The following is an 18,425-nucleotide window of genomic DNA, read 5'->3' on the forward strand; positions in this document are numbered from 1 at the left end:
CAACCTGCTCCCGGAGGCAAGTGATGCCAGCTTGTCCGGGGTGCTGAATTCCTTGGTGGGCTGGGGAGAGCCTCTAGGTGAACCTGGTTCTCGGCGTCATCATCATCATCCGTGGTATTTACTGAGTTCTCACTATGTGCAGAGCATATTATTGAGCACCTGAGAAAGTACAGTACAGCGGAGTTGCCAGACACACCTCCTGCCCCAAAATGAGCTTAGGACCCCGAAGGGGCTGGAGCGATACATGCTGTTTCGCTGCAGGCTGAAAGCTTGGCGCTTCCTCAAGATGTGCTCAGGAGTCCGACTGGCTCTGGCCCCAGGGATAGCAGTGCCCACAGGGTGAGCCCCAGGCATGCGACTGAAAGACAAGGAAAGATCAGCACCTTCCCCAGAACTCCTCTGATTCCCTCTCCCTAGCCCTTTTTACCATTCTCTGAGAAACAGCATGGTATAATGGAAAGAACAAGGGCCAGGGGGTGAGAGAACCTGGGTTCCAATCCCAATTCTGCCACTTGTCTGTTGTGTGACCTGGGGCAAGTCAGTTTACTCCTTCTATGGCTCAGTTTCCTCATCTGTAAAATGGGGATTAAGACCGTGAGTCCAGCATGGGACAGAGACCGTGTCCAACCTGATTATCTGGTACCTAGCCCAGTATTTAGTACAGTGCCTGACACATAGTAAAGCACTTAACAAATGTCATTAAAAAAAAAGTGTCCACCTTCCCCTGTCCCATCTTATCCATTCTCCTTGTATCTCCTGTGCTCTCACCATTCCCTGACCTGGCTACTCTCGGGGGCTCACCAAGGAACACCTGCCTTCTGACCTTCACAGGAGTTGGAGACCTATTCTTTGGCAAGGACAGATTTGATTCTAGACTGTGAGCCTGTTGCGTAGAGATTGTTTCTGTTACCAAATTGTACTTTCCAAGTGCTCAGCACAGTCCTCTACACACAGCTCTCAATAAATACAATCGAAAGAATGCATGAATGATTCTGCCGCCTTTAAGGTCATCATTCGCTGATATTCTTTTTCCCCATTCTCATCCGCCCACTCTCCTTGATCCTGATTCCCTTCCTACAGTATGGAAAAGAGAGAGGCAGAGAAGTAGGGAGTGAATGAATGAAAGATCAGGAAGCAGGGGTAGGCCATCATAAACATCTGCCAGTCCACCCTTGGAAGAACAGGTAGAATAAAAATTAGAGGTCTGTACTTGATCCATACGCCCAAACTACTAACCCATATTCACACTGCATCCCCAAAAAATAAAAAATGTACTTACCCATCCTGGCCACAAATTTGTGGCGGGTATCGTGGGTTGGCCTGGGGAGACTACGATCCTGCAGCTGTCTATCGGCAGGATGATCGCTTCCGACCAGTCCTTCTGCTGACATATCTGTGGTTTCCGTGCACTACCTATCGGCCGCTCTTTAGGGCTGAGTGGTATGGAGTTGGGGGCGAGGGGGAAGGAAGATGATGCGGGGAGGGTTGGGGTGACCTTTATATTGTTTGGGGAGCAGTCCCAGTCTTCACTTACCCTGATGTGGCAGCAACTCCTCCTTTTTCGTTCATTCAGCGCAGTGGCCCTTACCCGCCTCCTGACATTAATTATCCCACTTTGCTCCAGTTGTCCCCGCCGATTATGTCTGGTAAAATGAGGGTGTGCAGGTCTCTGGTATAGTTAAGCCCGTGGAGAGGAGAGACTGTATCTATTTTCTGGAATTGAACAATAATAATAGTACTCATTAAGCACTTACTACATGTCAAGCACTGTTCTGAGCACTGGGATGGATGCACAAGAGAATGAGGTTGGACTCAGCCCCTCTGCCACAGGGATTACAGAAGCAGTGTGCTCTAGTGGAAAGAGCACAGGCCTGAAAGTCAGAGGATCTGGGATCTATTTCCGACTCTGCCTCTTGTCTGCTGTGTGACCTTGGGCAAGTCACAACTTCTCTGTGCCTCAGTTCCCTCATCTGTAAAATGGGGTTGAAGACTGTGCATTCTAAATGGGAGGGGGCAATGTCCAACCTGATTATTTAGTATCTACCCCAACACTTAGTGCCTGGCACATAGTAAGCACTCAACAAGTACCACAATTATTATTATTATTATTATGGAGCTCACCACCTGTCGTACTGCAGTCTGATATCATGCTAATGTGGTCCAATAACTCCCACTATTGAAAGACAGCACTTTCTGTACGATACCTTAGTAGTGTCGTTCATTCTCGAAGACTCTGCCACTGCTGGGGCAAGAAAGGTTGGGAAGGCCAGCGCGAAACGGGCAGTTCGATCAGTGAATGGTATTTATTGCATGCTTACTCTGTTCAGAGCACTAAGTACTTGGGAGAGCACAGTGCAACAGAGCTGGTAGACATGTTCCCTGCCCACAACTTCAAGATCAGTTTTGGACTGTAGCCCTGCTCTTTCAGTGGAACTGCAGGCCCCTGGTACTCTTCCTCAAATAACGCATTCTGCCAACATCCTTCCGATTCTGACAGAGTTGGCTTTCAGCTGATTTTTGTATGGTCCTTTTTGATCATTCCCAATATCTTTTTCCTATCCAGGCAAAGATGCAATTTACACCATTCTGGTCAGAAACATCCTGGCGGTGGAAAAGCTGGAGGAGAGCTCTTTTAACAAGAAAAACGTGAGTTCCACCAATAGCATTCATTGGGGTATTTGGCCTTCCCTGCAAAAGCTCTCCCACCAGCCGGGATTCCGATCCTCAGACCATGGAGGGCAAAGCCGTGGGGTCGTACAGTTCTCCTTTCTTTGTCACGGGCAGCTCACTGTCCAACGGTGAAGTTGGGATTTCTGCTCCCTTCTTACTACATCTACCCTCATGTGCGCAGGCCTGGCCTCCTTCCTGGTCATGGACAGTGTGGCTTCCACTGTTTAGCCCCTATTCACATGAACAGGCAACCTCCATGGCGGGTCAGTCAGTCATATTTATTGAGCAGTTATAGTATAACAGACACATTCCCTCCCCACACCGAGATCACGGTCTAGAGGGGGAGACAGACATTAATATAAATAAATTACAGATATGTGTGCACTCAGTTCCCTCATCTGTAAAATGGGGATCAACTGTGAGTCTCACATGGGACAACCTGATTACCCTGTATCTACCCCAGCGCTTAGAACAGTGCTCTGCACATAGTAAGCGCTTAACAAATACCAACATTATTATTATTATTAAGTGTTGTGGGGCTGTGGGGGGATGAATAAAGGAAGTAAATCAGGGTGACGCAGAAGGGAGAGGGAGAAGAAAGGAGGGCTTAATCGTGGCTTAGTGGCAAGAGCATGGGCTTGGGGAGTCAGAGGTCGTGGGTTCTAATCCCAGCTCTGCCACTTGTCTGCTGTGTGACATTGGGCTAGTCACTTCACTTCTCTGAGCCTCAGTTACCTCATCTGGCAAAATGGGGATTAAAAAGTGTGATCCCCATGTGAGACAATGTGATTACCCTGTATCTACCCCAGCGCTTAGAACAGTGCGTAGCACCTAGTAAGCCCTAACAAATACCCTAATCATCATCATCATTAATCGGGGTAAACCTCTTGGAGGAGATGTGCCTTCAGTAAGGCTTTGAAGCGGGGAGAGTAATTATCTGTCGGAGATGAGGAGGGCGGGAGTTCCAGCCAGAGGCAGGAGGCGGGCGAGAGGTCGGCGATGAGATAGATGAGATCGAGGTACAGTGAGAATCTCACCATTAGATGAGCAAAGTGTTTGGGCTGCGTTGTAGTAGGAGAGTAGTGAGGTGAGGTAGGAAGAGCCAAGGTTATTGACTACTTTCATCTCACCTTCAGACAACTGCATTTAATTAATCAATTATTTACATTGATTGGTATATATTTACACATATGTACATATATATAGAGAGAGAAGCAGCGTGGCTAAGTGGAAAGAGCCCAGGCTTGGGAGTCAGAGGATGTGGGTTCAAATCCCAGCTCCGCCGCTTGTCTGCTGTGTGACCATGGGCAACTTAACTCCTCTGGGCCTCAGTTACCTCATCTGTAAAATGGGGATTAAGACTGCGAGCCCCACATGGGACAATCTTTTCCATTCATTCAATAGTATTTATTGAGCGCTTACTATGTGCAGAGCACTGTACTAAGCGCTTGGGATGAACAAGTCGGCAACAGATAGAGACAGTCCCTGCCATTTGACGGGCTTACAGTCTAATTGGGGGAGACGGACAGACAAGAACAATGGCACTAAACAGCGTCAAGGGGAAGAACATCTCGTAAAAACAATGGCAACTAAATAGAATCAAGGCGATGTACAATTCATTAACAAAATAAATAGGGTAACGAAAATATATACAGTTGAGCGGACGAGTACAGTGCTGTGGGGATGGGAAGGGAGAGGTGGAGGAGCAGAGGGAAAAGGGGAAAATGAGGCTTTAGCTGAGGAGAGGTAAAGGGGGGATGGCAGAGGGAGTAGAGAGGGAAGAGGAGCTCAGTCTGAGAACGCCTCTTGGAGGAGGTGATTTTTAAGTAAGGTTTTGAAGAGGGAAAGAGAATCAGTTTGGCGGAGGTGAGGAGGGAGGGCGTTCCAGGACCGCGGGAGGACGTGACCCAGGGGTCGACGGCGGGATAGGCGAGACCGAGGGACGGCGAGGAGGTGGGCGGCGGAGGAGCGGAGCATGCGGGGTGGGCGGTAGAAAGAGAGAAGGGAGGAGAGGTAGGAAGGGGCAAGGTGATGGAGAGCCTCGAAGCCTAGAGTGAGGAGTTTTTGTTTGGAGCGGAGGTCGACAGGCAACCACTGGAGTTGTTTAAGAAGGGGAGTGACATGCCCAGATCGTTTCTGCAGGAAGATGAGCCGGGCAGCGGAGTGAAGAATAGACCGGAGCGGGGCGAGAGAGGAGGAAGGGAGATCAGAGAGAAGGCTGACACAGTAGTCTAGCCGGGATATAACGAGAGCCCGTAATAGTAAGGTAGCCGTTTGGGTGGAGAGGAAAGGGCGGATCTTGGCGATATTGTAGAGGTGAAACCGGCAGGTCTTGGTAACGGATAGGATGTGTGGGGTGAACGAGAGGGACGAGTCAAGGATGACACCGAGATTGCGGGCCTGCGGGACGGGAAGGATGGTCGTGCCATCCACGGTGATGGAGAAGTCTGGGAGCGGACCGGGCTTGGGAGGGAAGATAATAATAATAATAATGTTGGTATTTGTTAAGCGCTTACTATGTGCCGAGCACTGTTCTAAGCGCTGGGGTAGACATAGGGGAATCAGGTTGTCCCACATGGGGCTCACAGTCTTAATCCCCATTTTACAGATGAGGGAACTGAGGCACAGAGAAGTTAAGTGACTTGCCCACAGTCACACAGCCAACAAGTGGCAGAGCTGGGATTCGAACTCATGAGCCCTGACTCCAAAGCCCGTGCTCTTTCCACTGACCCACGCTGAGCACCTTGTACCTACCCCAGCACTTAGAACAGTACTTGGCATGTAGTAAGCACTTAACAAATACCATTATTATTGGCCAGTGCTTAGAACAGTGCTGGGCACATATTAAGTGCTTAACAAATACCATAATTATTATATATATGTATATATATATATATACACACACACATATATACTTGCTTTTCCTTTCCAATTCTAGGATATTATGTGCAAGCATGTTGTCTTTGTTGGGAAAGAGGAGCTGGTCCCTGTCAATTCAGGTTCCTAGATGTGGTTTTGGTGGGACCGCAAACTGGGCCATAAAGAGCATTGTCTGCTTCGAAGTTGCAGGTGGACCCAGCCCAGTTCACCAGTGGGACACCATCACTGTGATTTCCACTCACTGTGCCCATCGCAGCCATTCTCCTCCAGGGGTGGTGTGGACTGTGTCCATTCCAATTTCTTGGAGCACATTGGAACCAGCAGTTCTGGGCTCTGCCCAGTTAATACTTTCTCATAATCAGGGCATGCAAAAGCCACCTGGGATTTGGCGTCATTGGTGTCTCTCAGCTGGGGGAGGGAATGGAGATAACCACTCTTTGGATGTCCTGGGGGAAAACCAACTGGTTGTCTGAGGTTTGACGTCTTTCCGGTTGAAGTGCGGTGGGACACGGGGGAGGCCTTTGTGAATCTGTGAGAGGAGAGTTACTGGAGGGTAGACTCAAAGATCTTCGGGCTCCCCTTTCTCTCTACACAGAGTAGAGTGTTCTACACTCTAGGGACACAGGTATCCGGGCAACGACTGTCTGGTGACCGATAGCCAACATTTTTGCCAAATGAGTTCATTCCTAGACACTCTCTCTCTCTCAAACTGTATCCCCAGCCTTCTGGGAGATGAAGAGAACCAACGATGGGGTAGAAACTGCGTGCGTCTTTGAGGTAGCTCCTCCAGACTAGGTAACCTAGCAGCTCAAAAACTGCTGTTGTAGAATGAAAATTAGTGGTGAGAAGCACGGAAAGTTGTGGTCAAAGTAAAGATCAGGCCACAGGGTGGGGTGGGATGGGGTAGATCACTGATTGCTCTGTAGCATTTCCCCCTGACTTGTTCCGTTGCCTGCACAGATGTTCCAAGTGATCCACATGGAGAAGCCAAACATCGAGAAGCCTCTGTACGTCCAGGCCAATAACTGTGTGGAGGCCAGCGAGTGGATAGAAATTCTCTGCCGAGTGAGCCGGTGCAACCATAAACGTCTGAGTGCTTATCACCCCTCTGCGTACCTGAACGGAAATTGGCTTTGCTGCAAGGCCACAAGTGAGACCACATCAGGCTGTACGCCGTGTACTGCGTAAGTAGTTTTCACATGGGGCGCTGCAAACGTATCTCAAGGGGAGACCGCGGGCGGGAAAATGAGGGAAGTATTTACCCCATTTGTGTCTCTGCTTGCCCTATCGCTGGATGACCTCCCCCCGCCCCACCACCCACCCCCAACCCAAGGAGAGTCTGTCTCTTTCCCTCTCTGCCTCTCCCAGCTCTCCAAAGCCATCCATCTTGGATTTCTCATTAAGTGTAAATTCAGGCTGTGGAAAGTGTTGCCAAACTGTAGTGTTGTATACCAGATAGTCCCTTTGTGGATAATTTTTCTATTTTAAAAAATGGTTTAAACCTGACAAGATTGCAACCATGCCCTCAGAAAATAAAAAAGTTAAGAGCCACTGATGTACAGTAAAAAGGACCCAGGGGTGGGGGCGGTCTCTCTTCATTCTGATGAATCAGCAGTGCTCTGGTGCCTTCATATTAGTGACAACTGGACATGTTAGTGTCTCACTGAGAGAAAAATGGTATTCCTTGACATTTTGTCAGATGTGTTTAATGCCCGATGTTAAATCAGATTTAGTTTTTTGGGCTCAGTCCATTTTTAAACCATACGGTACTAGAGGGTCCTGAGAGCAAATGTCATGGGGCACAGCCATTCTGTCTGTAATTGGTTTGTTGAATCTCAATAATAATAATTAATAATAATAATAGTATTTGATAAGCGCTTCCTATATGCCAGACACTGTATTAAGCGCTATGGTGGATATAAGCAAATCAGGTTTGTCACAGTCCCTGTCCCACATGGAGCTCACCGTCTCAATCCCCGTTTTACAGATGAGGTAACTGAGGCCCAGAGAAGTGAAGTCTCTTGCCCAAGGCCCCACAGCAGATAAGTGATGGAGCTGGGATTAGAACACATGACCTTCTGACTCCCAGACCCGGGCACTGTCCACTATGCTGTGCTGCTTCCACGAGCCTCTTCTCTGTAGAGGCCAGTTTGAAGCTCTACATCTTTTCCTCTGTACCTTTTTCTGTAAATCCATGGAAACAAGCATTCCCCAAGTGGCCTCGGGTCTCGGGTCTCATTAAAATGCTGTTTTAAACTTCATGAAGTCTAAAAATCACCAAGAATCCAATCAGTGAAACCAGAACGGTCTTCAGAGCCTGAATTGGTGTTTCCCTTAAAGGCCTTCGGCCAAGAAAGATCAGCACCAGGGATCTCCTCATTTGATGTCCTCGTTGCGATTCCATGGTTATGGCTCATTCCGACGGCACTGGCTTCTATGCCTTAATTCTGCATCCAGTCTCCAACCCCGGCAGGATCCCCATTCCCCTTGGGTTAGTCAGATTGACCGAGGGTGCCCCAGTAAAGGCCTTTATATCTGAAGCCTGTTGACCTTTCCTCTGTGACCTTCCTGGTCCCCCACAGTGCAAGGTTGACATGCTGAGTGCGTCTCTCCTTTCCTCCAGAAAGAGTGAGTTGTATTGTTAACCTTTTTGTAACAGGAGTGTTCCTGCTGACGTCCAAATCGATATCGATGAAGATAGAGAAACAGAGAGGATTTATTCGCTTTTTACCCTCAACATGTCTAAATTTCAGAAGATGGAAGGTAAATTCGAAATGAGTCTATTAATCCCTTTTTTAAAATGGTATTTGTTTTAAGCGCTTACTATGTGCCAGACACTGTACTAAGCACTGGGGTAGATAGAAGCTAATCAGATTGGTTACAGTCCATGTCCCACATGGGGCTCACAGTCTTAATCCCCATTTTACCGAGGAAGAAACTGAGGCACAGAAAAGTTAAGTGACTTGCTCAAGTTCACACAGTAGATAAGTGGTGGAGGTGGGATTAGGACCCAGGTCCTTTTTAACTCCAAGGCCCGTGCTCTATCCACTACGCCACTGTACTAAGCACTGGGTAGACAAGTTTATCTGGTCTCATTTGGGGCTCACAATCTAAGTAGAAGGGAGAACAGGTTTGAATCCCCACTTTGCAGATGCGGTAACTTAAGACCTAGAGAAGTGACGTGCCTTTCCCGAGGTCATCCAACAGATAAGTGGCAGAGCCGGGATTAGAACCCAGGTCCTCTGACTGCCAGGCCTGTGCCCTTTCCACTACACTGTGCTGCTTCCCTCATCAGGATGGAGCCTCAACGTTGACAAGCCTCAGCTTTGAACTGAAGGAGAACTCTACTGTATTTCGCTATTTAAAATATTGTGAGGCCGGTCATCCACAGGTCATTGACACTCATCCAGCCAAAACCCAAATGCTTAGTGTCCACTTCTCAGCAAACTGATCGCCGAGCCTGTCAGGAACACCTACCTTCAAACCCAAGACCCAGCCCTATCTCGGCCCTATCTTTCATTAGTTTAGAAGGACTTCTTTTTGCCGACTGGTTTTGCCACTGTTTGGGTTGTGGACACTTGGATTTAGTTGCCCTACTGTTCCCTCCCTTTACCTTCCCTCTCAGGCATTCATGATTCAGCTGTGATATGATGCTTGAAACTGGAGATAATAACAATAATGATAGTATTTGTAAAGCGCTTACTGTGTGCTAAGCATTATACTAAATGCTGGGGTGGATACAAGCAAATCGAGTTGGTCACAGTCCCTGTCCCACATGGGGCTCCCAGCCTTAATCCCCATTTTACAGAGGAGATAACTGAGGCTTAGAGAAGTGAAGCGACTTGCCCAAGGTCACACAGCAGACAAGTGGCAGAGCCGGGTGTAGAACCCGTGACTTCCAGGCCTGTGCTCTATCCACTAAGCCACGCTACCTCTCTATGATTTTCTTGTAAGGAAATATTTTCCCATAAACTTAAATGTTAAAGTAATATGCAATTCCTTTATATGCTTTATACTGTTATCCTGAGCCTCACTGAACTATTGTTGAATCTTTGTTAAGCTAATTAATAATAATAATGGTGGTTGTGATATCTGTCAAGTGCTTATTATGTGCACAGTCCTTTTCCACATGGGACTCCCAGTTTTAGTAAGAGGGAAAACAGGTTTTGAATGAAAAGCATAGCATCGCAACATGAACTCTTTGAGGAATTGTAGTAATCAATCAGTGGTATGTATTGAGTGCGTACTGTGTGCAGAGCACTGTTCTAAGCGCTTGGGAGAGGATGATGCAACAGAATTAGCAGCCACCATGGATCTCTGCAGGAGGTTGCCAAAGTAGTACCTTGTTCTATGGTTCTGTGGCAGTAATCATTTGAACTTTAATGACACATTTGTCCAATTTAGGTTGAACAGCCTCCTTCTTGTCTTTGTAAAACCTCTTGTAGCAGTCCGATTCCTTCTGAGCACGGCTTCACACCTTTAAAATTCCTCTCTCCATCAGTTGTCTTCTTGGATCAAGTGTATAAATTCACTTAGCTTTCCTTCAAAGTGATGTGAGCCTTCTTAATCCCCAGATTTGAGCTGGTGGTGAAGAGACTGTAAAGTTTGACATTTTGATTTGATACAGTGGATTTTGGTTTTTCCAGGTCCAGGGGCATCCATCCATATGCCATCCGGACCTTGAAAGATCAAAATCCATATATAGAAACATTCATTCATTCAGTCATATTTATTGAGCGCTTACTGTGTGCAAAACACTGTACTAAGCACCTGACATATATATATATATATACATGCACATATATATGTATATGTGTGTGTGTGTGTGTATACACATGATATATACATATATATGTATATATATGCACGTGTGTGTGTGTGCATGTATCTTGCGGTGGCTGTAACCTGGGCTCTAAATCCTGTAAATCCTTCCCTTGGCCATAAATCCTTGGATTTAGGGACGTCGCTGTTTTCTTCCGTCATCAGGACCCTTCCGATTCAGTGACAGAAACCTCTTCCCATGGCCAAATCAGTTGTATTGTACTCTCATAAGAGCTTAGTATGGTGTTCCACACACAGTAAGGGCTCAATAAATACCATTGTTGGATTGAATGGTCCCTTGCAGCAGACTTGAGCTTATTCAGGGGATCAAAGGGCACAATGCATTTATTTGCTGGAAAGGCCTCTTCCCAGTCCCTAGGAACTGGGCTGGCAGGATGATGAGCCAAACGCAGAGAGACCCTGAGGGGTTTGAAAAGAAGGGAGTGTGGGAGCCCTAGGATAGACATTTTGCATGAAGACTTGCTTTATTAATACATTTGGATTTTATTGTCAAGGTGTTTTTGGAGACTTTTCAAGTCTCCTTTATTTCCTTGATCCATTTGCCAAAGTTTTGTTCCTGCTCTGGGGTTGGGAGGGGGGGCGAGCAATAAATCAAACTGTACAGAGGGTTAGCACCTCATGCGAATATTCATAAAAAAATAATAATGATAATGATGGTATTTGTTAAGTGGTTACCGTGTGTCAAGCACAGTTCTAAGCACTGGGGTAGATACAAGCTAAACAGTTTGGACACAGTCCCTGTTCCCCATGAGGCTCACAGTCTTAGTCCCCATTTTATAGATAAGGGAACTGAGGCCCAGAGAAGTGAGGTGACTTGCCCAGTCACACAGCAGACAAGAGGCAGAGCTGGGATTAGAATCCAGGTCGTTCTGATTTCCAAACCCGGGCTCTCTCTACATGCTAAAAGTTTACTGTTTTCTTATGCAAAAGTTTACTATTTTTACCCGGCTCCAGTAGTCAGAAAGAGTAGAGTAAGAGCTTGAGTTATTTTACTTCACTCCTGGCCCAGGAATAATAAATCTTGGACCACAAGTGACAGAACAGATTTGTAGAAGCAGGCCATCTCCTGACCGGACTGTATCGTTAATCTCTAGAGGCCTGCGGAAGCATCGCCGTGTACCAAGGACCTCAAAAGGATGCTGACGACTACTCTCACTTCATCATCGAGGACTCGGTAGCGACGTTCAAAACACTCCAGCAAATCAAGGCCATCCTAGAAAAGCTGAGTGAGCCTCATGAAAAGTACCGCAAGAAGAGATCGACGAGTGCCAGATACGGCAGCGAGTGAGTATCCTGCAGGGAGCCGCATACGGGGCATCTCACGGGGGTCTCGCATCCGGCTGAGATTTACCCATCAGAAAACCGGAGCCTGAATACTCGAAAATCCTTGCCTTGACATAGAACCTCCTCGGAAGCCAGGCGACTTAATAATAATAATAATAATAATAATAATTGTGGTACCTGTTAAGCGCTTACTATGTGCCAGGCACAGTACTAAGCGCTGGCGAGGCATACAAGCAAATCGGGTTGGAAACGGTCCCTGTCCCCACGTGGGGTTCACAGTCTTAATCCCCATTTTACAGGTGAGGTAACTGAGGCACAGAGAAGTGAAGTGACTTGCCCAAGGGAAGGGTTGGTCCTTCACTGCCCCCGCTCCCAAGGGAGGAATGACACTTTTCTATCCCTGACTAGGGGCGGGAGGCTTTTGGGGGATGCAGGCTGTGGGGGACAAGGGAGCATTGGAGGAGAGCCAAAGAGCCCAGGGGTCCATCCGTTTCAGCTGTAAACAGTAGGGGTCGTTGAAGTTGGAGTGGTGTGAATTGTGGATTTTATTTAGTGAGGGAGCCCTAAACAAGTTGTTCATTCAGAATTTGGAGAAATGTTCGAGAAAAGCCAAGAGTGGCACAGGCCATTGAGGAGGCTCTAGTGGGTGGATGTGAAAGGCCTTGACCCCACGGGCCTCCATTAAGGAATAATCCCCTCCTCGGGCCCTCATCTGACTGGGCGAGAGGATCCCCCTTTTTCCCTCTGCTCCCTCTACCCCCCCTTCACCTCTCTGCAGCCAAATCCTTTTCTCCCCCCTTCCCTCTCCTCCTCCCCCTCTCCCATCCCACCCCCTCAGCACTGTACTCATCCGCTCGACTGTATATATCTTTACCACCCTATTTATTTTGTTTATTTTGTTTAATGAGATGTACATCACCCTGATTCTATTTAGGTGCCATTGTTTTTACGAGATGTTCTTCCCCTTGACTCTATTTATTGCCATTGTTCTTGTCTGCCTGTCTCCCCCGATTAGACCATAACCCCGTCAAATGGCAGGGACTGTCTCTATCTGTTGCTGACTTGTTCATTCCAAGCGCTTAGTATAGTGCTCTGTACATAGTAAGCGTTCAATAAATACTATTGAATGAATGAATGAATCCCCCCTCTAGACTGTAAGGTGATTGTGGATAGGGAACAAGTCTACCACTTCTGCTATAGTGTTATATTGTAATAGCAATAACTAATAATTGTGGTATTTGTTAAGCACTTAGTACGTGCCATGCACTGTTCTAAGCAATGGGGTAATCAGATTGGACACAGTCCCTGAACCACATGGAGATCACAGTCTTAATCCTCATTTTAAAGATGAGGTAACTGAGGCACAGAGAACCTTACCAAGTGTCACACAGCAGACATGTAGCAGAGCCAGGATTAGAACCCACATCCTCTGACTCCCAGGCCCATGTTCTTTCCATTGGACCATGCTGCTTGTTTTCTCCCAAGCGCTTAGTTCAGTGCTCTGCACATAGTAAGCCCTCAATAAATGTGATTGATTGATTTAAACCTAAAACCCAAGGCTGGACTTTGTTCAGTCAGCAGTCATCCTACCGTACTGCTGGTCTTATCCCAAGTAAAATCTGGAATAGTATTTATTGAGCACTTACTTTGTATAGAGCACTGTATTAAGCACTTGGGAGTGGACAGTACAACAGAGTTGGTTAGACACGTTCCCTGCCCACATGGAGCTTACAGTGTAGAGGGGGAGACAGTCACTAAAATGAGATTATCCATGCAATGGATTATTTGATGCAGATAATTCACTTCAATGCAGATTCATGCATCAGAGGTAGTTGAAACTCCTTAGGTGTGGGATGCAGTATTCAGGGATTTCCCAAATGGGTCTATTTATTTAGAGACCTATTTCTGAACCCCAGGGGCCTCTTGCAGGTCCTAGCTGGGACTCCCGGACTTTGAGGAAGTTGCCTTTTGGCAGAGAGAAAGTTTACTGACTCCACTGCTGATGCTGGGTGTGCCTTCATAATAACTATTGTTACTATTATCGTTATTATTATGGTATTCGTTAAGCACTTATTAAGTGCCAGGCACTTTACTAAGCGCTGGGGTGGATACAAACAACTCAGGTTGGACCTAGTTTCTGCCTTAGCCTCTCTGATCCCCAGGGAAGGCTCTGGAAACAGCCTGGCTGTTTTCCTGCTTCACCTTTCACACCTGGAGCTTCCCAGGAACCCCGGCTAATAGCCATTCAAAATCATATCAGGCACACAGTGAAACTGTTTGCTGTTGCTGGTTTTGTGTTCTTTTATGGTATCTGTTAAGTGCTTACTGTGTCAAACACCGTTCTAACCACTGGGGAAGATACAAGTTAATCAGATTGGACACTGTCCCTTTCCCTTAGGCTCACAGTCTAAGTAGGAGGGAGCATGGGTATCGAATCCCATTTTTCTAGATGGGGGAATTGAGGGCCAGAGAAGTTAAGTAGCTTGCCGAAGGCTCTCGGTAAATACAAGTTAATCAGGTCAGACGCGGTCCCTGTCCCACATGGGGCTTCCAGTCTGAGTAAGGAGGGAGCACAGGTATTAAATCTCCATTTTACAGATGAGGGAACTAGAGATGATGATGATGATGGCATTCGTTAAGTGCTTACTATGTGCCAAGCACTATTCTAAGCACTGGGGGGGATACAAGGTAATCAGGTTGTCCCACATGGGGCTCATTTTGCAGACGAGGTAACTGAGGCCCAGAGAAGTTAAGCATCTTGCCCAAGGCCAATCAGCTGACAAGTGGGAAAGCCAGGATTAGAACCCCAGGTCCTCTGACCCCCAGGCCTGTGCTCTTTCCACTAGGGATTGCCACTTCCAACTCTATTGTGTTGTACTCTCCCACGCACGTAATACAGTGCTCTGCATGCAGTAAGTTCTCGGTCGATCCCATCGATTGGGCAGTGCCAGTCTTTCAGAGCCTCCGAGCTTGGTGCTGGGTTTGCTTAAAGGAGTTGAAACCGAATGCGGGACAGAGGCGGCGGGCTTCGCCACCTAATGACTTTTACTCTCTTTTTCAGGGAAAACCCCATCGTCGGCAAAGTATCTTAACCGAGCGGAAACACCCAGCTGAATTGGAAGGAACTGGAAACGTTGTTTTTGTTATGTTTTTCTCTTCATAATCTCCACTGTCCCAAATATTTAAGAAAGAACATTGGCTGCAGGGCTAGCTGAGCTCCCGTGTATTTAATATTTAATCAGGGACGCCATCCGTTAGGGAAGCCCGAGTCCTCACGCCCCCAAACTGGCCTGCATGAGGAGAGTCTGAAGCTCCCAGACTCCTCCTTCCAAGCGCATTCAAAGGCCGTGTTGGTGCTTCTGTGACCGATTCCTGTGAGAAGGTGTCCGTCTTCAGAAGCGAGCTTTGCCACCGAAGAGCAGGGCCCTCCGAAGCTAACAGCCGTGGCTTCCTCTTGCCCGCCAACTGCTCGGGCCCTACGGTCATCTCCCCCGCCCCTCCGTCCCCGCCGACCCCCTCTGCCGCGACTACGGCCCGAGGAAACTCAGTGCGGGTTGGGGCGCTCCAGCCGAGCCAGAGTGGAGAGCAGAGACCAGCGTGCCTTCGTGATGGCCGAGCGGAATCGAGGAAAGCCGCCGGGCACATCCCGTCTGCTTCCGGCGGGGATGAGCGCCAGCGTGGGAGTCGGGAAGACCACTGGGTCACTTTTATTCTTTGCAACGCGTCAGGTACTAGCTTTTCTCGAATAGGATGTTCAGGTCGGCATCTCTTCCGGAGACCCAGAGAAGTCTTCATTTTTTTGTCCCCCTCTGGCCAATGTGGAGAAGGGATCGCTGGAAGGCCGGTGGCCAGGGACAGCTTCTCATCGCGTGGTTCCACCGGCCAAGTCTCGGGAAGGAACGGGGTCCTTCCAGGCCGGCCCTGCTCGCCACAGATCTCAGGTGCTGAGACCGGGCCCCTCCTCAGCCTCCCTCAGAGCACTTTAGAAACCTGGTCCTCCCCCAGGTTGGACTGTAGATACCTCTCGGCGCATCTCGCCTTCTCAACGATCAGTTGAATGATCGGTGTTTTTAGTCTTAAGCAGTGCTTTGGTGAGAATGTTTTTACCTCCCCGATGTTCCTTTGTCAGTCGCTTGGCCAAAGGGAGCTTGGGACAGTTGAGAGTTGAATCCGGGGCTTCTCGTGGGTCCCCACGACGCCGGTACCCCAGAAGCGGCCGATGGGCCCCCCTGGAGCGGAGGGCTGGGTCTCGCATCCGCAGTGTTATGGACCACCGTGCTCCTGGCTGGTGGAGAAAAAGCTCACTCCAGGGAGCAGGGGGCTCTTTCGGACAGCGACTTCTTAACCGTATGCGTTTCCCTCTCCCCCGTACTGTGTGGTCTGAGGAGGGGCTGACCACACCCACCCAGGTCCCCGCTTTCTCCCTCAAAAATAAGCTGCAATTCCAAACACGCTTTGACAATCGTTAAAGAAACCCCCTGACAATCACCCCCCAGTGAATGTATGTAGGCCCAGTATTTGGCCAGTCCCGAGGGCGGCGGAGTCGGCCAGGTCTGGCCCGAGGATGAGGAGGCCCTTTCTTTCCTTTCTGGAGAATGGGCGGTCTCTCGGCAGGGTTCTAGCCCCCCTCCACCGAGAAGCGGCCACTCTGAGTTCGGTCTGACACCCCTGAGATCCTCTGCCGTTCCGTGCTGAAGTTGGTGAACACCCATGTGAAACCCCGAGAGCCGCGGTGTCTGCCTCGAAGGCCAAAAGGTGCCCTCTAGGCCGTTCGAGGTTTGAAACGGAAGATTCTCTTCCACTGGCATTGCCCATGCCACCTCCTCCCCTGGCACTACCCACAGCCTCCTCTCCCCCGGTGTTGTTCTTCAACTCACCCTGCCCACCCTCTCTCCCCAAGCACTGCCCACCAACTCCCTCTCCCCGGGCCCTGCCCACCATTTCTCCCTAAGCTCTGCCTGACGGCTCTCTCTTCCCTGGCACTGCCCACCATCTCTCCCCAATCACTATCTGCCAACTCTCCCTTCCTGGGCACTTCCCACCACCTCTCTGTCTCCCCAAGCACTGCCTACCAACTCCTTCTCCTTGGGCACTGCCCATCAACCCCCGGCCTTTCCCCGCCTGCTCAGGGTTCTAGATTGAGGTCTCTCGCCATCCTCCCACCCGCACTAACTCAGCCCATGGAAAACCTGCCCCTGGCACCCGGGACAAGGAGCATTATCTTCGGCCAGGGATCACCAGCTGGCGACTTGCACTTCCCTGCCTCGGCCCCTGGAGTCCCGACCGCCCCCCGCTTCCCGGAACTGGCACTGGGTTTGAACTAGGACACTCTTGTGGATTGAATAGGCTCCCGAGGAAGAACGGAGCAGGACAGGCCCAAGATGTCGATACCCAGGACTGAGCTGGCATCAGGCCAGTTGCCTCCGTTGAGGAGATACCGTCTGCCTATACCGTCTGCCTATCACTGGGACGGAGGATTAAGACGAGATCTCCCGAGAGGCTCTTGGTGGCACCTTGGCACGTAGACACGTTCCTGCCGGGTGAAGTAGCTTTTAAAATGAACAAAAAAGCTAAATGTTCAGGAAATGCACTTTTAATTAGCTTTAACGGTACGGCCCATGACAGTGGGGCATAGATGGCCTTCAGGGCACCAGGACAGTATATTAAAAATGCAGGAGTCGTGATCGGGCATGACCGGAGTCTCGCTGGTAAAAACCCCTTCCACTTTGATTAACCGAGAAATGCATACATCGATTAGAAAATATTGGTTTTTACAGTGTCGACTGTATTTGAGATGTAAGTTATCGACCCTAGCCTAGTTTTAATTCGTGTAACTGGCATACTGTTGAAAATGTATTTTTATTTAAATTTTATTTTCTTATCAAGAGTATTAAAATTGGAAAACTTTGTACCTGTCACTTGAAAAGAGCTCCCGGAAGTCTAGGAAGCAAGGGGTCCCTGGAGGGTGGACGTTTCCCCCCTTGCTGGCCGCCGGACAGGGGTAGGGAAATGGGAAAAGCCTCTGGAGCTGTGGGAGAAGCCCCAGACCTAAGGTCAGGAGGAAGGAATAAAGACCGGGTGTGAGGGGACCCCCTGGAAGCAAGGTGGGAATGGGGAGGGAAGGAGAGGACTTGGCCTGCCAATCTGGAGCTTTTTTCTGTGTTTGTTTTCAATAGCATTTATTAAGCGCTTACTATGTGCCAGGCACCGTTCCAAGCTCTGCGATAGATGAGCTAATAAGTTTGGACATGGTCTGTGTCCCACATGGGGTTTACGATCTTAATCCCCATTTTATAAATGCTGTAATGGAGGCATAGAGAAAGTAAGTGACTTGCCCAAGGTCACACAGCAGACAAGTGGCAGAAGTGGGATTAGAACCCAGGTCCTTCTGACTCCCAGGCCTAGGCTCTATCCAATAGGCCATGCTGCTTCTCTACAAGTTGGCCTGTTCCCAACTCATTATCATCATCAATATCATCAATGGTATATATTTAGTGCTTACTGTGTGCAGAGCACTGTACTTAGCACCTGGGAGGGTACAATATAACAGAGTCGATGGACACATTTCCCACTTGGGAAATTCTCGACTGACCTATTTTTCTGTCACCTTTCCATCACTTCCCTCCCACTACACCCTGGACTGCCCGAAGTCACCGGGTTTCCAGTTTAGGATCTGAGCGAAGGGACTGTGTCCTGACTGGTTTGTGAAGATCCTGAAACCTCATGGGCGCCCCAGCTCCCGCCTTAAG

At 48.7% G+C, this 18,425-nt stretch overlaps 1 protein-coding gene across 1 annotated transcript in view; it reads left to right on the top strand.

Moving 5' to 3' along the window:
- RASA2 (RAS p21 protein activator 2) overlaps positions 1–17,583 on the top strand; it is a 149,128-nt gene extending 131,545 nt beyond the window's left edge. The window contains exons 20-24 of the mRNA XM_029067960.2: positions 2,564–2,646; positions 6,511–6,734; positions 8,210–8,313; positions 11,487–11,676; positions 14,738–17,583. Coding sequence (XP_028923793.1) covers positions 2,564–2,646; positions 6,511–6,734; positions 8,210–8,313; positions 11,487–11,676; positions 14,738–14,768 — 632 coding nt within the window. The 3' untranslated portion in view covers positions 14,769–17,583. The remainder of the gene's footprint in view (positions 1–2,563; positions 2,647–6,510; positions 6,735–8,209; positions 8,314–11,486; positions 11,677–14,737) is intronic.
- The last annotated feature ends 842 nt before the right edge of the window (positions 17,584–18,425 follow it).

The sequence above is a fragment of the Ornithorhynchus anatinus genome, chromosome 1 (genome assembly GCF_004115215.2).
Source record: "Ornithorhynchus anatinus isolate Pmale09 chromosome 1, mOrnAna1.pri.v4, whole genome shotgun sequence".
NCBI lineage: Eukaryota > Metazoa > Chordata > Mammalia > Monotremata > Ornithorhynchidae > Ornithorhynchus > Ornithorhynchus anatinus.